The sequence below is a fragment of the Excalfactoria chinensis genome, chromosome Z, assembly GCF_039878825.1.
Source record: "Excalfactoria chinensis isolate bCotChi1 chromosome Z, bCotChi1.hap2, whole genome shotgun sequence".
Lineage (NCBI taxonomy): Eukaryota > Metazoa > Chordata > Aves > Galliformes > Phasianidae > Excalfactoria > Excalfactoria chinensis.
The window spans coordinates 6,944,162-6,967,198 of record NC_092857.1 but is presented as its reverse complement, the minus strand read 5'-3'; the positions used below and the strand labels follow the sequence as shown (position 1 = coordinate 6,967,198).

General features: G+C 42.3%; 1 protein-coding gene across 1 annotated transcript; it reads right to left on the bottom strand.

Moving 5' to 3' along the window:
* Positions 1–270: 270 nt before the first annotated feature.
* Positions 271–23,014, bottom strand: TPGS2 (tubulin polyglutamylase complex subunit 2). Its single transcript, XM_072359388.1, has 7 exons — positions 22,790–23,014; positions 18,829–18,908; positions 8,710–8,797; positions 6,713–6,844; positions 5,479–5,592; positions 3,882–4,042; positions 271–2,016 (listed from the first exon to the last, which is right to left on the bottom strand). Exons 1-7 carry the CDS (start codon positions 22,860–22,862, stop codon positions 1,774–1,776), a joined length of 891 nt encoding a protein of 296 aa, XP_072215489.1. The 5' UTR covers positions 22,863–23,014; the 3' UTR covers positions 271–1,773.
* Between the last annotated feature and the right edge of the window lie 23 nt (positions 23,015–23,037).

The following is a 23,037-nucleotide window of genomic DNA, read 5'->3' as shown; positions in this document are numbered from 1 at the left end:
ATGCTAGAAGCCAGCAAAGCATCCCCGTCAGAGCCTGAGATGCTGGCTGCAGAAATTTTGAACGGTGAACATAGGATGGAAGCAGAAAAGCTGTCACACAGATGAGTCTTTGCAGCTCAGGGTGGGATCAGCTTAAAAGATGCTGTAACTTATCGTTTCTCAGTGAACGACTCTTTGCTGTGTTGAAACAAAAACAATCCAACCTACACACTACTGTTATGTACATCCTTGTGCTTGTGCCCCCAAAGGTATTTCAAATACCCAATGACTCTGGAGGAAAATATTTAAATCTTTATTAAAATACTATTGAGCACTTAACAGGGTGGCTTCATCTTCCTGAAGATCATACAAACACTTACTGGCAAAAGACTCACAACATCCCTGTGAGGTAGGTTGGTCTGATGTAATTATGTGAGCATAAATAATAATAAAAAAAAAAAGCTGTTATTTAAGTAATCAACTCTTATTTGGAGATGGTGACTTTTATTTCCCTGCTTAGGCATAAAACATGCTACCAGGTGGTTTCAGCATATCTAAGAGGACAAACAGGCACATAAAAGGAATAGAAATGGATGCAACTGAACATCAGAAATCAATGTGCTAAAGTGCAGTTCTACCCTGAAAATGTCCAGTATAGAAAACCAAGGGGCCCTCCTGTCTTACAGGACTCTAACACAGCAGACTCACCTGCAGCTGCCCTAGCTTAGCATTTCCCACAAGAGGAGATAATGGAGACAACAAAGGACCTTGCAGGTTCTGATTGCTGGCAGGCTAATTGGAAAGGACATCCTACGGACCTCACTATCTGAAAAGAAATGGTACAAAGGCTAAGAAGTGGTCTAGACTGTAAAGCAAGTGCCTCCAGGCCAACACAGACACATGGAAGCCCTGGGCTCCTCTGTAGCATGAATCAGAGCAAAAGCTGGAAGGAGCACAGGAAATGCAGAGTTTGAATCCGTCTGAGGTGGAAGATATCTCTTCGTTCTGTGGGTTCCAGCCTGCTCCCACAGCATGCAAGGTCAGAACACTTTATTTGAAAGGAAACAATAGAAATATACTCCATAATTCAGCATGAGTGATCTATTAAAATAACAGTGACTTACATTTACTTTCATTTCACTGCTGTAGTTATACAGGAATAACAGGTTCCCTACAGAGCAGTGACATCAAGGGCTTCTTCATGCCCTCTGAAAAGTACATACTGCAAGCAGGAGGGAATTAAATCAGTCTCAAGGTTTGTTACCCAAGTTGCCTGGAAATACATGCCTCCCATGAAGGGTCCAGAGGGCAAGGAGAGGCTGAGGTCCCTTGCTTGGTTCAGACCAGAGCAAAGGAGCTGAGGGGAGCCTCATGGTGGCTGCAGCTCCTCACAGGAGTGGAGGGCAGCGCTGAGCTCTGCTCTGTGTGACAGTGACAGGACCCGAGGGAACGGCATGGAGCTGTGCCAGGGGAGGGGCAGCTGGATGTTAAGAAAAGGTTCTTCATGAGAAGGTGGTGGGCATAGAACAGGCTCCCCAAGGCAGTGGTCATGGCACCAAGCTTGGCAGAGCTCAAGAAGTGTCTGGACAATTGATATGGCTGTTTTGAGTGGTCTTGCGTAGAGTCAGGTGTTGATGATCCTTAGAGGTCAATTCCAACTTGGAGTATTCTATGATTCTGTGATTCTATGGTTACATTTCATGCAAATCCTGCATCCTATTCGCACAAATGGAGCTTGCTTGAACCACTGAGATTCTGCACCAGAAAACATTGAAGTTCTTGCTTCTTTCAGGGTCAGATCTGTGGGTCTCGCTTCCTTGAATAATTCCCAGCTTGTGAGGAAGTCTTGGTGGAGGGCATGCTAGTATTGTTCTTTTGGACACCTGCTGGCTGGGAGGGTTGTTTCTTTTTCATCACTGGAGTTTTGTTCTTGCTTTTAAATACCTTATTGGGGTCCAGCTTGTTTACAAAGGAATCAGCTTCTTCGCAGAGAAGAGTTGTGTTGATTGTTATGGGTTTATACATGTTAAACCATTGCTGAAAGACAAGATGGTGGAGAAGGAGTAGGTTAAGTATCAAACTATAATTTGACATTTTCTGCCTGTTTCTTCTCATTTTAATCATAATCTGCATACCAATCTGCAGTTTACAGGACAGTGCAGAGTGCCTTAAGATAGGGATAAAGCTACAGCCCTGGAGCTGCCTCACATTCCAGACAAGGAAGAGGAGAACCAGAAACAAAACGAACACTATTTTTCCTGCAATGTAATTCCTATCAGGAGCAACTTCTGACTTAAATCATATGAGGAAAAGCAAAGGGAGATGAAAATAGGCCACTTTTATCTAGGCTCAGAGAAGCAGAAAAGATTAAAAGCCTGGAATGAAAAAGTGCTTATGAAATAAAACCAAACTAGCTGCACTTCTCAAAAGATAGCCTACTCTCTTCATTCATACAATATTATGTTTTCATTTTTTAAAGTTCTTTTATTTTTTTAACTCTTGACACAAAGGATTCTGTGTTTGTTTCTCTTCAGCCTGATTTAATGTTTAGAAGTGATCATAGTATTTATTTTTTTTTATTCCCATATGCCCCACAATTATGCCTAGAAGTTCCCATATCTCAGATGTTTTCCTATCAGTTTTTCATTGATGAAGTCATGAAGTAGAACTGCAGGGGTTAAAGTATCACAAATCTGTAGACCATCCTCACTGAAGTATTTAAGAAGATAAACAGAAGATCAATACCAAACGTAAAGAGCAATCTGTTCATGTACTGCTTAATGGCAAAGGGCTTTAATATACCATCCCTGAAGACCTTTACAAATGATAATGGTTAACATACTAGGAGGATTTAAACTAACAAAGGCTGCAAATGTTTAGAGAGAGTATGTGAATAATTTTGTTGAGTTTTGTGACTACACTGAATATAATGCAATATTTTAGCAAGAAAACTACAAAAAGGCAGAACACAGACAAATGCTAATATACTATGCACACAGCCCTGACTAACAAGGTAGTGCACAGTATGATAGAGAAGATAACAGAAATGCAAAGGGACAAACTGATAGAAGGGAATTCGACAGTTATTTTAGCAAATACTTTTGATGCACATGCAGGGCTGAGGCAGGGAATAAGGAATGTCATGATAATATAGTCATCATGTGTGGGTTAAGTGCAGGACCATCAACAAGACCTGCCAGGCCTTGCCAGCATGCACTGTATCAGCTCACACAGGTTAAGGCTGAAGGCCCAGTCAAGCACAGAGGAAGAAACAGGAACCTCTAAGTGGGCTACCAGCAGAAAAGAATGGCTATTTTAATAGTGCAAAGGGTTTGGACTGGTCTGTACCTGGGGCTCTCCTATGAGTATTTCTGTGATTGCTGGCATTTAAATTGCTCTTCTGGGCATCATTTTTATCTTTGCGAATGATCAAGATAGGAGAAGAATTGGTATTCTTAACTAGGATGAAGTTGATAGTTCTCCTTTGGGCTTCTGTCTAATGTATGCCTGGACTTCCCTCTCCACATAGTCAGCAGTAGGATCTTGTTTGGTGCTATGCCTAGAAAGCTGATCTAGACAATTATCACTTAGACAAATGACTTTACATCTCCTCTAGTAGTGATATAAATGGACACTGGTCTCCAAGTCCAGAAAGCAAGCACTACCAACTGCTGATGGAGGTGAAAGGTAGAGATCAATTAAGGTGAGAAAAGTAGACTCAACAACATGTTAGTGAATTCACTAATGTAAATGTTGATGTGGTAGGAGGGAGGGGCTCATGTCCCCTCCCATGGCTCACTAGGGAGGCCCAGTTAAGCCTACAGACTGTCAAAGATTCAAAATCGTTTTACCAATCTATAATTAACACGAAATGCTTGACAAGCTGGATTCTACTGTCTTACCTTTGCTTGAGGGCTGACTCCGTAGCTGGTGAAGGCATACTGCCACTGTGGGAGACCCAGGTGAGTGATAAGCAGGCGGTAGTAGGCTGTGAAGGTTTTGGTGAGGAAATGCCAATACAGAGCTCTGTCTAGGAACCATATCTCAGTATCTGGGGACACAACTAGAACATAAGCAGAAACCATATTGTTGCTCTATAGTGACATGAGATCAACCCCTGACCACCATCAAGTGGGAAACAAAACAAAGTTACGGAGAAGGCTACATCTTCTAAAATACAGCATCCATGACTAACACAAATGATTATCCACAGGGAAAGTGTTTTAATGGGTAAGAGCTTGAAGAAATCCTCATTCCACTCCCAGAATCACACAGCAGCCATTACAGTCACATTCCCCTCTGTAAAACCTACGCAATTCTATTTGTGTCTAGCCTGGGACTGACACTGTACATTGAACATCCTCAGACAACAGCAACTTTGTAATGTAATTTCATGGCATTATCATGGCCAACATTTATCTGCACCACAAAATATAAACAACTAACTCAACTGTCGGTCATCTACATTGCTGAGTAAAGTCCATTCTCCCAACAAAAACGGCAATCAAACATTTCTCTGGTGGCAACAACCTTTGAAGAAATCACCATCAGATCACCAGCACAAAAATAAGTGATTTTACTTGGAAAATGAAGGCACTGAATGCTGTCAATTAAACACACAGCCTCCTACACTTACATCAGCAGCAGTAAGCAACACTCCTTCCCCTAGTTCAGATTATCCATTGCATAGACTGAAATTGTTACCACTGAAAGCAAGATGACAAGCTGCAAGTTTCTGCCCTGGGAGGTAAAGTCATAACCACTTAAAAACACAAGATAACAAACAAAGGCTTTTCTTAAGAACAGGTATACCACTATTGCACAATCCCACACAGTGTACATGCACGTACACACACACCTACTGACCTGTGCACCTTGACAGATGACAGCTACTTTATAAGAGACTTGCATGTTCTGCTGTTCCCTGATTGAAAGCAACTTTTCTGGTATGTTTTAGGAAGCACAGCTCATCTCATGTCTTTCGCTCTGCCTTTCAGTCTCTCCCTGTTCAAATTTTGACCCACTTGGGAGCTGGAGGCTCTGCATGCACATTCCAGGTGACTGAAACAGTCTAAATCTGCCTGACTGAGCACCCTTTTGTCATCCATCTTTTGCTTCTAAGCAGTTTATGTTCCTTATTAAAATACAAACCATTTGCTAAGACACGTAAGTAATCAGATATACATTAGCAACTCGCTGCATGATTTCAACATAATTGACTATTGGTTATATGTGAGTGCTTTCCTGTTTCAGTACGTGACTACACTATGCATGAGAACTATTAAGTTGTAACTTAGGCTCAAATTTTAAAAGGAGGGAAAATGTTATCTCCAACTAAGCCACTGTAAGACTTAGCCACTGAGTTCAGCAGAGGCTGGATGTCTCAGTAAATGTTCATCTATAAACTGCAAAGAAAGTAAAAAATTTATGACTCCATGCATGTTCCTCCCAGAAACAATGTCCAAAAAGAAATGGATAATTTTCTCTTGTCAGTCTTACCTGGTTTAGTGTGCTTATAAACAAGACAAACTTTCCCATTCCCATTGCATGGGTCTAATTCAAAAATAAGACTACGAGAATCGAAGTGTGGTTTCTCTGGTTTGTCTTCATTACCTGAAAGCAGAAAAAAACAAATCTTGAAACATGTTTGGGAAACTGACTGTGTGTCAGCTGCAGTCTATCCATTTAGCAGTTAATAAATTAACTGAGAAAGAACTAAACCAGACCATTATATTTATACTTCTTGAAAAGGATATACTTATTGGAAAGGTTTCAGTAGGAAAACAGAATCAAAATCAGATGGCTGAAGAAGGCATCAAGCTGCCCTGTAGTCCTTCCCTGGCATAAGTTGGATCAGCTTTATGGATGGCACCTGATAGGTATCTTATTATTTCCTAACAATCTCTAGTGCTCAATATGTCATGATTTCCATGCAGCTAAATGCATTGCTATTACTTAGAAGTTTTGCTCACGCTGATCTTGAATCTTCCTTCCTGCAGCTGAAGTCCATTATTTCATTCAACTCATTTCCTTTCTTCTTATCTCCATTTTCTTATTTTCTGAAGAAGTCAGAGAGAACTGTCTATTCTTATTCTTTCAACAGAAGACCTTGATGAGCCTGAACACATACATTTCTTCACACCTTCAATGTGACATCAGACTCTTTCTCAACAGCCAAACGTTCTGGCTCTTGTTCAACCTGTAGCCCCAAACGAAATCAGAGTCTTTCTACAGGACCATTTTAGAACTGTTTAGCTGTAAAATCTTGTGGTATATGATTTGGAATTTTAATGCTTCTGAAGAAGAAGATGGACAGAACAGTTCTACTCTTCAAAAGAGCTCTCCATGAAAATCAGGATGAGAACTTCTATAGGTTTCTAACTTTTACTCAATGCTTATAATTAATTCACTTATATAATTATATCAGTGAAGGTCTTCGAGTCTAAATAGTTAAAAATGTGAAATGGGGAAAAGGCAGAACAGGAAGACAGACAGCCTGTTAAAAATGAATTAAAATAATACCAGTGATTGAGAGTTAGCAATCCCCAACAGATTCATGGATACACAGCATGTAGGTCTACATTTCAAAATTGCAGGGGTATAAAAGAATGCAAAGCGTTGTCCAGCAGAGACAAAAAACATCTGTTGCCATATCTAGGTGCTGCACTGTAACATTAACACAGCAAAAGGAAAAAAGCAGAGCACTTGTTTTAACCTGTTAACAACACCTTACCCTCCTCATCTGTGTCGTCTTCCAGGTCAGCAAGAGATGGTGCATTAGGCACGGTGTACATGGAGGAACCTCCAAGCCGACAAAGCTTTGAGATACTATTAATCACCATGGAGCCCAGGGGCATTGGGGTATCTGCAAGAAGACTGATCATCAATTACCTCCAGTACCAGGACAGCACAGAATATACTGCTTTTTTTTTATTTTTACGAGAACTGCACTGCAGACTAGACCTGTGCTGCAGCTGCTAGTCCAGTCCTGTGTAACTGGATATTGAAAATCTTACCTAGTAACACTCACTTCCACACAATTTTCTTTGCTGCTGCCCTTGCTACAAGGAACCACCCATGCACACTATTAGACAGCTTGTCTTCTTCCACCTCATGCATCTTTCTAAGCTCCACCTGAAAGTAGGTTTTCATCAGTGTGACAGCATGTTGGTGCTCTTGAAAGAATGTCAAGGACTTGCCATTTGTCATAAGCACACTATTTGGCCACTTAGCAGCATGGAGGGCCTCAGAAAGCACAGAAGGATGTTTGCTTAAACAAGATAGCTATGGACCTGCTTGGACTCTAGAAACTTGTGTGCTCTGAAAACCAGATTCTTCAGAGGTCACAACTCACTAGAACCCATGTGAAACATCATGGGACTTCAGTGCACGTGTCACAGCCCTGGTATCTGAAATGAAATCCCAGTTCCTCAGGAAAAGCTATATATTTGAGAGTTACCAAGGGAGCCTACAGCCCAGCCTGATGAAACTGTGGCAAGGCTACAGGACAGATAATGAAGCTTGGTCCTACTCTCATTTCCACCACTGACTCTAGAAATAACTTCAATTACTGGACTTCAGCTGGTGGAAAGCAGAAACAGGCTCAGACCTCGCAGTTCTGGAGACTGGTGATAAGATCTGTATGTGTGGTAAGAGGCACTCCACTGATGCATGATTTTTCTTGTTATTGTGGCAAGGTCTTGTCTTCATGACTTACTAATGTAAACTGTGTGACCTCTGCTTGGGTGCATGACTGAGCTGGGCTTCTATTAACCCAGAAAGAGAACTATGTGAGAATAGTACGTTCCACTTTAGCTGGGTAGGGTAAAGATGTAACTAGCAAAGAAGACAGACTATCTTTTGTCATGGTCCTCCTGCTTTTCTCTTTTGGGCTCAGTCAGATAGCTTCAGCTGATTAATTTTCCTCAGATTACAGTCACCAGATGAAGCGAAGAGACATGGAAGATATTATTATGAAGATACTGATGTGAAGAACTTTCTACAGCACTCAGTATGGTTTGTAATGCAATGAGTAATTCACATATTTATATGACAGTGAAGGACAGATACCTCCTGATAGCAAAGAAGTAGAAAAAGAGAGGGATTATGCTGTCAGCACAAAGTCCTCATTCTGACCTTTTATTCAGTTTGCCAGTTTTAAATGAGTGCACACTTCAGGTCATCTGGATTGCACATATGTATTGTTCTACTGAGAAAGAGGCATTTTCTGTGAGTCACTCCTCTTACTGCTTTTTGATAGGATAATGTGCTAGATCTGCTTCTTTCTCACAGAACTACAGAAAGAATCTAGGTACTAGATTTAAAAAACGTATTTAAATCTGAATGTTGACAGATGGCTGAAGTAATACAGAATAGTTTTTGTCATAAGGCCTTGGTTTTGAGACGTCTCTTTTGCACAAGTTCAGTGTACACAAACAGCAGTTTTTGCCCTGTTGCAACAGGAAAGGACTTTTGATGTTTTTCCCCTCATCAAGACACTTCTAAAACAGCCTACAATCCAATGCAGATCTGCAATCACTTATTAAATCAGAGATCAGTTTTCTAGTGACTGATCACTGAAGCAGACAACTCCATTTTTTTCCAGGTTAAGGAATGGTGCTAGCTTTTCATTCAGCTTGCAAAAAGAAAGTTTGAATCTAAGAGATTCTGCAAAGGAAGGATTATCTGCAAGATATGAGAGCATCAGCTGAGACAAACACATGGACTTACCATCAATTTTTACACTCCAGGTCATCTGGAAGCCATCAGTCATCAGATAGAAGTTCTTTAAATCCTCTGGCAATATGCAGGCATTTTTCTGCAAATCACAAGAGGCTCGAAGCATTATGGGGAAATGCAGAACATGCCTCAAACCCAAAGAGCAACTAAATATTGGCACATTTCTTGAGACCGTGCTATACTATCAACAAAGATGCAGAGGGAAAATTTCCCAATGAACAGTCCGTTGTTATAAGGTCATTACAGGATTGTTTTCCAACTGACAACATACTGAATGTCTTTCCAGGATCAGAGATACAAGAACATATTTGTTTTCATATATATGTCTTACAAGAATAGAGTTGCATTTTAAGTGAAATCAGACTAAACCTACCCATTCCACTAAAGCATGTACAATAGTAGCAACATGACTCTTTTTCTTCAAAGGGTTTTCAGTTCCAGGCAGGTGAGAGCAGAACAGATTCAATAGCAGCCCATAGTCAGGCAGTTTTCACATTTCATTTAACAGTAAATGTGCAGACACACAAACAGTCAGATTCACAAATGTCCCAGCCTGGTTTCATCCCACCATGTGCTGGGCTGGGGTTCCTAAGCCTGCTTTCTTCTGAGCCAACAGTGAAAGGAGCAATTGCAGCATTAAGAGTGCTTCAAAAAAACAGGTTCCACAATACATATTGTGGTTGCAGAAGGAGCCTGCCTTAACTCAGACTCTCAAGTTAAACAACATATATGAAAAAAAAAAAAAGGTTAAAGGCTTCATCTTCAGAAAAACCAAAAGCCTATTAGAGATTTAGCCAATTGAAGGTACTGCTCCTGGAAACAGGTGTGGGTGCAGATCCTTCACTCCCACTGACTCAGAATGGAACAGTACAGAAGCAAGTCAGTTTTAAGAAGATAAGAAGACTAAAGGAGTTACTGGTTGCTTTGCATTTGTTTGGGTAAAAAAAAAGAGATCAATAAAGAATGAAGTGAGTTTATATTTAAAGTGTGTTCAAACTCAAGGTTCCAAGAGAGAATCAGACCCCAGAATTGAGGAAGGCTTAATAATTAGAAGCATTACAATATAATACAATTAGCTGTGGCTCTGTCTAGCTGAATCTTTAAAGGTTCCAGTGATGCCTATGTATTAATTTCTCCAAGAGCTGCATCACCCTTGTTGAGAAAAAGGCTTCCTAACTGCAGGTAAAATCTCCAAGCTGCAACTTGTGGTCATTCTCCCTTTTCAGTCCCAATGCTATTAAATCTTCTCAGAGACAAAGACACAAATTGGGAGACAAACCCTCATTAAACCAGAAGGACAGACAACTTCTTTAAACCACGTCTGAAACCTGTATATAGTCACAGGATTCAGGTAGACACATTTTCCAAGAAAAGGAGCAAATAATATGAGATTTGCTACACAGAGTTCCTGGTGACTTAAGTGCTTTTGTGACAGGATTTTCAGCCTTTTCCAAAAATGGTTTATTTCTTTCATTCATCCAGTTTAAAAGATATCCTGTTGGACATGGCCCGGTCTTTATGTGAATTTGACACTCAAACAAGAAACTATGAAATTACAAACTTTAAGAGCATTAAGGTCAGCTGTGTTGTCCTCTGTTTGTAAAGCTTATCCTAGCACAGATCCAGATGATATTCATGTGGGATTCACAGCTTAGCCCCAGAGGCCTTGACAAGTTTCAGAGCAGCTACAGAATTGCTTTGGAGAAAGCAGAGGTGTCATACTAACAGCTTTCCAGCACTTCCTCTGCTGAGACTGGATTTGTAATGTTCTTAGAGATGGTGATAAGATTGTTCCCCATGTTTGTAGCCTGTGCACATTCAGTTGTCTGCCTGGATTTTGACTCCATGCCTTTATCCAACAGGAGCTACCTCCCAGCTGTGCATTCAGCCACACTGCTGATTTCAGGTCATTAGGGACTGACACAAGGAAGAACAGGTCCTGACCTTCTCCTACCATATTGCTTCCCAGGGATCTGGGCAGCCCTTCTGCTTATTAAATCACAGTCATATAGAATCATAGAATCAAACAATGGTTTGGGTTGGAAGGTACCTTTAAGACCATTCAGTGTCAACCCCCTGCTATAGGTAGGGACACCTCCCTCTAGACCAGACTGCTCACAGCCCCATCCAGCCGGGCCTTGAATGCTTCCAGGAACAGGGCATCCATAACCTCTCTGGGCAACCTGTTCCAGGGTCTCACCACTCTCACAGTGAAGAATTTTTTCCTCATATATAGTCTAAATTTACCCCATTCCAGTTTAAAATTGTTTCCCCTCATCCTGTTGCTACATTCCCTTATAAAAAGCCCTTCCCCAGATTTCCCGTAGGCCCCCTTCAGGTACTGGAAGGCTGTGATAAAGTCTTCTCGGAGCCTTTTCTTCTCCAGGCTGAAGAGCCCCAGCTATTTCAGCCTGTCCCCATAGGGGAGGTGCTCCAGCCCTCTGATCATCTTCGTGGCTCTTCTCTGGACACACTCCAACAACTCCATGTCCTTGTGTTGGGGTCTCCAGAACTGGATGCAGTACTGTGGTGGGGTCTCATGTAAGCAGAGCCGAGGGGCAAAACATCCTCCTCCAACCTGCTGGTCACGCTTCTTTTGATGCAATGCAGCATATGGTTGGTACTCTGGGTTGCAACCACGCATTGCCAGCTCATCTTGAGTCTTTGATCAGTTGACACCCCCAAACCCTTCTCCTCAGGGCTGCTCTCAAGCCATTCTCTGCCCAACCTGTATCTGTGCTTGAGATTGCTCCAACCCAGGTGCAGGATCTTGCACTTGGCCTTGTTGAACTTCATGAGGTTGGCATGGGCCCACCTCTCCAGCCTGTCCAGGTCCCTCTGGATGGCATCCCTTCCCTCTAGTGTGTCAGCTGCATATCTCAGCTTCGTGTTGTCTGCAAACTTGCTGAGGGAGCACTCAATTCCACTGTCCATGTTGCCTAAAAATAAGTTAAATAGCACCAGTCCCAACACTGAGTTGTTAAAGTTCCTGTCCTCTAAACTCTGGCATGCACATAGAAGCCTCTAATCCACCCACAGCTTTCAATCCTGAATGCTAAACAATGTACTTCCCAGGCATATCCATTCATGCCTACAGACTACTGATGGTAAGTCCCAGATACTAATGGCTCTGCAGCTTGCAAGTAGGTAGTTTGCTTTACTTGGCCCATTAGCAGCCCGGTCACTAATACAGCGCTTTCCCAACCCAGATTCAGAAATTCTCCAGAACTGAGTACTACTGAAGCAAAAAGTCTGATACTGCATGAACTTTGTTTTCATCTGTCATTTGATGAGAGCCTGCTGATGGCCAAGGGCCTGGTGGTAAGTTTCAGAACATTACTAAACCACATGGACATATCTGAAGTTTTTCAAATGCCTTTAGCAACACACCTTATTCTTTGGGTTCTTCTCAGTTCTAAATATTTATTACTTCATGCTGTGCTTTCACCACTTCTAATTCCAAGCTGTATCTGCAAGAACAGCGCCTACGTTTGCAACTGCAAAAAAAGAAAATATGACAGACCTGCTACAAGTACTTTTTAACATCCCACCCCTCAATTCTGTACTGATCTACCTCAGCAGTAAAAATATATAGGAGAACGGATTCCTTGACTTGAGTGGGTGTTTTCCTGTAAAGAGGTGAACTACATCAATTGGAATGACTGGTCCCTGCACAAAAGCCACGTCTGGGAAGGCATTCTGCTCTGAATCTTCCTTTTCTGAAAGGCAAGCAACAGTGTGTGCATGTTTTCCTGACTGGCCACCCTCTCCACTTTATTTTTGGATTCTCCTAAATACATCCTCTCGGATGACACTACAAGTGGTGCTTGAAAATGCTGTGCAAATCTGGGGCCTACATAAACCCAAATAAGCTTTATTAGTACCAGTCACTTCCACCTGACTGAGAGAACTGACCAATACGTCATACTGTGCTTAGCCACATGAGTTCAAAACACTGGCTTTCTGAGTCAGATACACAATCCACTATTAAATATGAAAAAGGGCTTTCTCTCAAGAAGCTGTGCTCCCTCTGATCAACTGGAGTTTCCAGGATTGTGATCTCCAACCCTGTAAAATACACTATTTCGAACAACTTGCCAGAAATGGCTTAACCACAGCCCTGGTGAGCAGCTGTTTTTGTCCCAGTTATCTGGCTACATTAATCTGCCCATAAAACAGAATATCCCAAATGACCAATATGAAGCGTGAGGTCTCTTTCTTTTGGCTATTGTCCATAATACCCTCAAATAGACACCCAGCAAAGCAAAGTCCATTGATGACAGACAGTATTACAAACAGGAAAGGAGGCTTTGCCTCCGAGAACTGATCAACACTGGATCCAGAGCTAAAATACTGACATGCATCCATTCACTTAAATCACTACTGAAACAGTGCCTCCTAAGCAAATATCCTAAAAAAATGGACATCAATCAAAGCATACTGTTCTAGACTGGCTTCTCCAAAAATCTGTATGAATATTACCCTACTCCTTGGGATAGAAGGAAGGGACTTCTGCTGCTTCACATGGCTTCCAAAAGACACAGCACACCCACAGCCACTTTTCTCTCTTCCTGTTATCAGGCAGATTCATGACTGGACTACCCTAGCTGTCAGGGTATCCAGAGGAGTATCTGTAACATACTAAGAAATTCTTGTTCACATTTTGTAATTTCTATCAAGTGAGGCTCCCAGGACCAGCCTCCTTGGATTTCCAGCCCCTTACACTTACGAAAAAGCACAGGGCTGGTATGAGCATGATTCCCTGCTTCAGAGAACATGACTTGTTAGTTTTCTTGAAAACAGTGTTGTGTAGCCAGTACTTTATATTAAAATATTATAAGGCTCCCCAATATGAGAATGCCATCCAAAGGTTTCCAGCCTGTTCCCTATTAGGCAGCTTGAGGAAATACACTTGGCTTGTGCACCAGTTCTGCTGGGTTCACTTTCCCAGCTCTCACCTGCAGTATTATAAGACAGATTCAAGGCTGGCAGACTCTGTTCCTGGGTGTCATGGACTGCAGACCCACCTAATGCTCTTGGAGAGCACTGCAAAAAGATGGAAAGAAAGACCCTTGTGGATGTTTGCACCCACATGCAGATCTTTGAGTCAAAATGAGATGTGGTAGACATGCTGAGGAAGACACCTAAAAGTGCCAGGAACAACCACCTGAGTTCCCAGAGAGATTTATTTGAAGTTTCTGAATTCTCTGGCAGCCTACAACAGCCCACAACAGGAAAGTCCCAGAATACCTGAGGCCTTTTTTTCTCTATCAACAAAGTGCGTAACAAGAAACAAAAAACTTGTCAAGCAGAGTTACAGAATATCAATGCTCCAACAACTTACTGGGTAGGGATCAGTGAGAGCAAGTTGAGGGCAGTTTGTACACTGCATACCAGCCAATTAGAGGGACAGGCAAAATGACTCCTTTCATTTTGTATGGCTTGCTCAGGTGTTGAGCTCTGGGACTCTCAGCTCTTCCTAACAGATGTAAATTTGTATTTTTGAAAGGCAAAACAATGACCTGAATGACTTATTTCTAATACAGTTGGAGTAAAAAGAAAATTCAGATCAGTCTCTCTCACTGCAGATACCAGAGCATCTCCTAGCTATAATTTAGTAAAATGACTGCACGATATACAGTTATTAGTGGTGGCATTCAAGTGGCCTGAAAACTGTCTCTACTCCCCCTTCTACTGCTTGTCACACTTTCTTTAGGAAAAGATAACATCTTGGCAGCTATGAAACATTAGGAAACATGAAAAAAAAATTACCTGCTTTTGTTAAAATATTTTGAAATGCTTTAAGTTTTAAGGAAAGTGATGGTACCCATGTAAATACCTGATGAACACATATATCAAATATTTTTGTGAGTGTGTAGATTTGTAAAAAAAAATATCCAGAATTAATTTCAGATGTACTTTTCCAACCCGAGTCTACAAAAAGCCTTGGAAAAATCTCTTCTGCTCTCCTGCTGTCTTACTGCAATGTAACCTGACATAAAGCTTGCCTTCCCCTGTAGAAGGCAATGTAGTTGTAAGACTTTAAACTTCCACCATTACAACCAGTTAAACTGTAGCACAAACCAGGCACAGCTCATTTTAATAAAGAGAGCTGGCTGAGACAAGCAATGCAAGTCATGTTGCCAATGCTGTTAAAATACAAATTTCATCATTCATCATTAAATAATTCCGTTTTTCTTATAAGAATTTCTATATACTATGGATTATCTTTTGTCAGAAATATCTCTGCAAAGCTGAAATAAGAATGGAAAAAAAAAATTGCTTCTAGAAAATCTTAAAGAAAAAAGAATCTTAAAAATAGAGCTTTTATTTGGGGATTCTCAGTAAAGAGAGAGGATTCTTTTGGAGAAAAGAATACAACTTTGGGAATAGTTTGACCAGCCTTCCCTCCATTGCACAAAATGTCCTGCAAATATTTTCCTACCAACTAAGTAGAGGGTAGTTAAAAATACAGGCTATGACAAGACTTAGTTAAAATCTCAGCTTTGGAGTAAGGCATTATATGCACAACTGTTGCCACCTAGTGGCTATGAGAAAGCAGTGATGCAAGTAAACTCGGTATGTATACACCTGCACTCATACTCAAGTAAGAGGAGCTTGAAGAAATCTTCATCCTTGAAGAGTCTTGTTAGATGTTGAACAATGGTCATGCAGGACATACCGCAGTTGTGTGGACTGTGTTGGACACCAGCTTTCATCTCTAAGCTCAGGAAATACTGGAAAAAATTTACTTATCTATTAACCCAGGAAAGGAGATTTAAGTTCTATTAATGCAACTGGAAACAAAAAAAACCCACAACAGCGAACTCCTTCACTGTTAGTAGTCCAGTCCAACTGTATCTACTTAATCTTCAGGTAAAGGACAACAATAAATATTTCTATAAATACATCAACAGTAAGAGGAGGGCTAGAGAGAATCTCCATCCCTTGCTGGATGCCAAGGGCAACTTGGTGACCAAGGATCAGGATAAGGCTGAGGTACTTAATGCCTTCTTTGCCTCAGTCTTTAATAGAAAGAGATGTTAATCCCTGGGCACACAGCCCCTTGCTCTGGTAGATAAGGATGGGAAACAGAACAGGTCCTGCATAATCCATGATGAGATGGTTTTAAACCTGCTCCAAAAGCTGGTTGCTCACAAGTACATGGGGCCGGATGGACTGCACCCGAGAGAGATGAAGGAGTTGGTGAATGTGGTTGCCAAGCCTCTCTCCATCATTCTTCAGCAATCCAGGCTAATTGGGGATGTTCCGATGGACTGGAGACTTGCAAATATGACACCTATCTTCAAAAAGAGCTCGAAAGATGATCATGGTAGCTACAGGCCCATCAGTCTCACCTCAGTGCCCAGGAAGGATATGGAAAAGACAATCTCGGGAGCCATCCTGAACCAGTTAAAGGTCAACCAGGGGATCAGGCCCAGTCAGCATGGATTTATAAACGGTAGATCCTGTTTGACAAAGCTGAGTTCATTCTATAACAAGGTGACTTGCTTAGTGGATGAAGATAAGGCTGTTGACGCGGTCTACCTGGACTTCAGTAAAGCCTTTCACACTGTCCCCAACAACATCTTTGAGGAGAAGCTGGCTGCCCATGGCTTGGACAGGTTCACGCTCTGCTGGGTGAAGCACTGGCTGGATGGCTGGGCCCAGAGAGCTGCGATCAATGGAGTTAAATCCAGTTGGTGGCTAGTCACAACTGGTGTCCCCCAAAGCTCAGTACTGCGGCCACTTGTATTTAACATCTTTATTAATGATCTTGATGAGGGAATTGAGTGCACCCTCAGTAAGTTTGCAGAGGACACCAAACTGGGTGGGAGTGTAGATCTGCCTGAGGGGAGAATGGCTCTACAGAGGGACCTGGATAGGCTGGATTGATGGGCCAAGGTTAACTGTATGTGTTTCAATAGGGTCAAGTGTTGGGTCCTGCATTTTGGTCACAACAGCCCCAGGCAACCCTACAGGCTTGGGGAGGGTTGGCTGAAAAGCTGCCTGATGGAAAGGGACCTTGGTGTGCTGATGGACAGTCAGCTGAAGATGAGCCAGCAGTGTGCCCAGGTGGCCAAGAAGGCCAATAGCATCCTAGCCTATATCAGGAATGGCGTGGTGAGCAGGACTAGGGAAGTCATCCTGCCCCTGTACTCGGCATTGGTGAGGCCTCACCTCGAGTACTGTGTTCAGTTTTGGGCACCTCAATACAGAAAGGACATGGAGGTGCTTGAGCAGGTCCAAAGAAGGGCAACAAGGCTTGTGAAGGGCTTGGAGAATATGGCCTGTGAGGAGAGACTGAAGGAACCGGGGCTGTTTAGTCTGGGGAAAAGGAGGCTGAGGGGAGACCTTATTGCTCTCTTCAAATACCTGAAAGGTGCTTACAGCGAGAGCGGGGTTGGTCTCTTCTCACCAGTGTCAGGTGACAGGACGAGGGGAAATGGCCTCAAGTTGCACCAGAGTAAGTTTAGGCTGGATATCAGGAAGCACTTCGTTACAGAAATGGTTGTTAAGCACTGGAATTGGCTCCTCAGGAAGGTGGTTGAGTCACCATCCCTGAATATGTTTAAAAACTGCTTGGATGTGGTGCTCAGGGACATGATTTAGCAGAGGGTTGTTAGTTAGGGTAGCGTAGTTGGGTTGTGGTTGGACACAAAGTTCTTTAAGGTCTTTTCCAACCTGAGCAATTCTATGATTCTATCATTCTATGATTCATAATTTATTTCCACAATTAACCTATTTTTTATTCATTCAGGAGAAAAAAGCTGAAGTCTTTTTTTGACATCTTTGAAACAAAGTTTGTTGGCTGAAGCATTTCAAATTTTGGTTTTACAAGAATAGTTCAAATTCGGAACAGACATGAATGGATTTTGAGGATAAGATGACCTAAAAACAAGAACAACAGCATGTTCTGCAGGGACAGTCATCTCCACTCCATAGAAAAAGGAGTGAACTCCTGGATCTGAGCTGTCTCACAAGCCAGGATCCTTCTGATTTTCAGCTTGGTTATTCCAACACCTGAACAACAGCTAAATGAAATCAGGAGTCAGTTCACATGAAGCTGAAAAACCACACATTTCTGCCTGACCACAGTTATTGGCTACTGTATGTTTTAGTAACTAACACAGGTAAACTACAAATAACTAACACCAATCAGGATAGGACGTTACCAGATCTAGTGCAAGATTCTGAAAAAAAACACCTATACATGGCATGATATTAAAAGGAAAGTTATTTTAGGTAGTGAAAACAAGTGCAGCTTCTGTGATCACGTGTATTCAGGCATAGTCAGAGTTAGATGGCAAATGATTCACTCAGCTCCATCCTCAACCATGTCCCCTCCCAAAGGCTGACGAGGTGCAACCATCCCTTTCCTGCACGTGAGGAATAACCAGAAAACAGTTACTCTCTCATGATCACGGGACTTATAAATGCACGTACACCCAAAAAGGAGATTTAAATGTCATCTTTGTTCACCAAAGTCACACGAGTGTTTGTGAGCATACAGCCTGGTAGAGTGAAGTCAGCTAATGGGGTGTTGAGGTAGCACATGGACTACAGTCTTCTTGAACAGGTACTGGGACATACTCCAATGAAAAGATCGAGTGTGTAGCCAGAAAGTGGGGGCTGTGAGAAATGGAAGGGATTAGCTGGAAATGAAAAGAGGAATGAATGATTGGAATGGACTGGGTGGCTCACTGCTAATTTCCAGCTTTAGGCTTTTACCTTCAAAGTCCTTACATAAAAAGAGCCTAATTTTGTCCAAAAATGTGTTGGAGAATTATTTCAGCCCTGAGTCAGAACAATGTCTCCATTGACACTGTAGTCACAACTACTCCTGCCTGTCACAGTAATGCAACTCTTTCCTAGAGGTGTTGTTCTGAACATATCCAAGCTAATGATATTTCCCTAAGAGACTGGGTGCATATGGCAGTCCAAAAAGAGAGTAGTAACTGATGATAAGAACAAACAAACAAACAAATAACCCCATGATGTGCATCAAACTTGCTAACAGGTCGCATCACAAACACAAGATAGCCATTGCATTAGACATTCCCTGCGGACTGCTGTATGTTATTGCAGAATTATCACAAAAATACTCACTTGCTCCCATGAAACAATTGCATGGCGATCAGCTGGCTCCTTTTCCACTAATGTCACATCAGAAACACCTGGTGAAGTCTCTAAAAGGAAAAGGGGAGCATGTTTACAGCTTGCATGGGTGAGACCAAGCACTGTTAGACAGACAGTTTTGCAAATTAATCTGAATGACAACTGGGGAAATGGCATTAATAACTGGAGACACTGTGCCTGTGACTGAGCAGTCACTTTCTCTTGCCTGTAATGTATGTCTTCACACAAGAATGCTGCACAAGATGCCACCCTTTGATGGCTGAGATATGCATTTATACCTTATGCACACACATTATATATACATACATGCACAAAGAAATAAAACAAATGTGCATCTGCGCACGTACACATACACAAAGACATTTTGTATTCTGAGTCTGGTGATCTGCAGATATTTTATTGAAAAATCAACAATGGGTTCCTGGGCAAACTCAAAGCAAAGAAGAGTCTGTCTGTAAGCATGCCCTGTGGTTCCAGTTGGGTACGATGCACTCAGCTTGACATAAGATGTTGTGCAGTGTTGCTATGAATTTTTAACAACCACAATCCACAAAGACAGGCGCATTCCAGTTCTGAGTTTAGTGATCAGAATCTGGTCCTGCTGAAGGGACCTGCATGAGCAAACATCAGTTCTCTGGAATCCCAGCTGGACACATGCAGATCTGTTATGAGCACTGAGCTCATAATTTATAAAAATCATCTGAATATTTCATGAAAAAGAATGCTATATAAATGCAAGATACTAATCTACATGGTGCTATCCTTGCAGGTGTATGACAGTAGAACAGTCTCCCTTGCACTTATTATTTTATAATGTTTTACTTCATCTACAGCCAACTGAAATAGTTCCCACTGACTTCATTCACTTTGGATCGAGTCCAGAAATGCTACTTACTTCTTGTTGTGGGAATTGCAAGCCCAGCACACAGGGCTGTTGAATAGAAATGATCACTATGCAGGGCTTTCAAGACTGGCTCTGCTGTGAAAGTATTGGCTCCCAAAGCAGTCAAACATATTGTAATTGCTTTCTGATAAAACATACACAGTGCACTAGACAGGAAAGACAGGCACCAGAGAGCTTTAGTTTGGTTTTTATCTCCAGAGCTAGGCTTTTAATTCTTGCAGTGGCGTTGCCCTTGTCTGCTCTGCTAGTGGAAGAGTAACACTCAGATTAAGGAAGCCTGAACTTTGTACTTTGCTTTAACTTTCTATTTATTTATTTATTTATTTATTTATTTACTTATTTAAATGGGGTAGATAATTTAAAAGACAAAATATAGCGTCATAAAACCAAACTCCAAGTAAAAATAAAAATAGTAGGTCACCTAAGTAATCTTTATGGCCAGTGCCCCAGGATACAGAAGACTCTCTGATGCTTTGCCAAGTTTTACTTCAGTAGCTGGGTGCATGCTTGGGGGATCTGCCTCTTGCTCAAAAGCCTTTTATATGTATTCTCTGTCTAAAGAAGTGTGTGGAATTGATGATCTAACTAGTCTTTTCCTTCTAAGCTATGAAAGTCTTAAAACATGCTAAGAGATTATAATAACAGAGTAATTGTTATTTCTCTGATCAAAGAAAACAGTAGAGATATTTAATTCATCATGCACAAAGGCTCAGCTGGGATGATGGAAAATTTAATATCCTATCAGTCATAGGAAGATGTCTAAGAATAAGTGAACTGCAACTTCTAAAGAGGTCTGAACCAAATCCAAGATCAAAAGAAAGAAAACCTCCATCTTAAAATCCTGAATGTTATGTTAAAAATACCCTGTGGGTGAACTGAATACCACATTGAACAAATCTGTTTAAGTATAGATGGGAACTCCATTAAATATTAAAGAGGAAAAAAAGGATAAGTCTGCCACGGGTACCCTTTTCTTCCAGATGGAAAAAAATCAGAATGCCAACTAGGTTAGAGAAAAGATACAGGATAAATCTTGACTAGTTGATAGCACTCTTCCCAATTAACTCCTCTGAATGCAGATCACAGTAAACTCAGTCCTGTTTTCTGGACATTTCAAATGGAAAATCTACTAATTTCTTAATCAGATAGCCTTTGTTCTTTGAAAGAAACAAACTCTGAAAAGACAGGTAATGGTTTCCCAGAATTGTCAGTTAACCAGTCCAAATTTATATGGTGACACAGGTCTCATGAATCAGACTACTTCACTAGGCACAAAATGTGTGGAACTTCCAGAAGAGATGGACTGAAAAAAAACCAACAACAACAACAACAAAAAAAACCCAAAGAAAATAATACATTCCAGCAATGGACTAGGGTTTGCCTTGCTATCCTGTACAATACAAAATGTAGGAAAGGCTAGCAATTTTATGAAAAGACCTGCTAAAAGATGCATTTTCCATCATGTTGTTCATCAGTTATTTTACCTTTAAATGCTCTTTGAGTGAAGATGGAGAAATCATGAACTCATACTTGAAAAACAAAAACAACAAAACAACAAAAGAAAACAAATCTTAGGAATCATAGAATGTCTTAGGTTGGACGATATGTTACAGACCATCCAGTTCCAAAGCCTCTGCTATGGGCACAGTTGCCCTCTACCAGCTCGGGCTGCCCAAGTCTCCATTCCCACCTTGAACACCTCCAGGGATGGGGTACCCACAGCTTTTATAGGCAGCTTGTGTGAGGGCCTCACCATTCTCTGATATCTAACCTAATTCTCCTTTCTTTTAGTTTAAAACCATTGTTTCCCCTCCTGCTTACACACTCCCTTCAAGTACTGGAAGACTGCAATGAAGTCTCCTTGGAGACATCCAGACTGAACAAGCCAAGCTGAACAAGCCTGCCTTTGTAGAAGAGGTGCTCCAGTGCTCTGATCATCTTCATGGCCTCCTCAGGACCCATTCCAACAGCTGTGTATTCTTCTTATGCTGGGGACCCCAGGCCTGGACATAATACTTCAGATGGGGCCTTACAAGGGCAGAACAGGGGGGAACAATTACTTCTCAATCTCTCTTTCCAGCCCTCTTTTTATGCACCCCAGGCACTATTGGTAAGAAGTCCAATCAGAAGTCAGAAAAAGAACACTACACAGAACCTGGGCTAAAAACACTATCCTCACTGACACCTGTGACAGGAATTTTGCCCTGTTCTTTTAATCTCATTTCTTTGAGTGGCAAGAACCATGACAGTGATGAACTTTGGGTACCCGATCACGGAAAGGCTTAGGTTGGAAGGGACCTTAAGTTCATGTAATTCCAACACACTGATATGTGCTGTTGCCCTCTACCAGATCAAGCTGCCCAGGGCCCTGTCCATCCCAGCCATGACTGCCTCCAGGGATGGGGTACCCACAGCCTGTGGAAGGGCCTCAACACTCTCTGAGTAAATTATTTCTCCCTGACATATAACCTAAATCTGCCCTCTTTTAGTTTGAAGCCATTCCCTCTGTCCCATCACTATCAGACCATTCAGAAATGTGATCCCTCTACTGTTTGTAAGCTCCCCTCAAACACTGGAAGGCTGTGGAGAGGCCTTCCTGAAGCCTTGCAGTGGAGAGAATGGATTAAATAGTTACACCAGCAACGCCGGGCTTTAAAATTCCTAAGAAAATACTCTAGAAATTGCTGCTTGTAACGTTCCCATACGCAAGGCTTGAGGCAGATGTCTGTTTTTCCAGCCATACAAATGACAGCTCCAAGCCAGGCAGAAGGCCTACCTAACGCCAACATCCTGAATGAGATCTGATGACAATGAGACAGGTTTTGTTTTGAGGAGCCAGAATTCACGAGGCTGAGCCTCCACCAGCGGGCAGCGGCCAGGCCACGAGCCCAGAGCCCAGAGCCCACCTGAGGACTGACGAGGAGCTGAAACGTGCTCTTGTCGGTTCCCTGAAGCCCGTCAGGCCCGGTGCCGTGCCCGGCGCCCACCGCCCTCCCGCACCACGCCCCGCTCCCACCGAGCGCTCACCCAGGATCCGCGTCACCCCCAGGGTGAGCTTGTCCAGGTGGGGCCTGATGCCGGCGGAGGGCTTCTCCTCCATCCTCGGCAGGGCGCTGCCCGGCGCCCCTCAACCAACGAGACCGACGTGTGTGGATGAGTGTGTATGTGTGTGTGAGAGGGGGAAACGCGCGCGGTTGTCCGTCTCCCACCCCGTACAACGCTAGGCCGCGGGGCGCGCTGGGAGCTGTAGTCGTTGCCGCGCGGCCAGCCCGCAG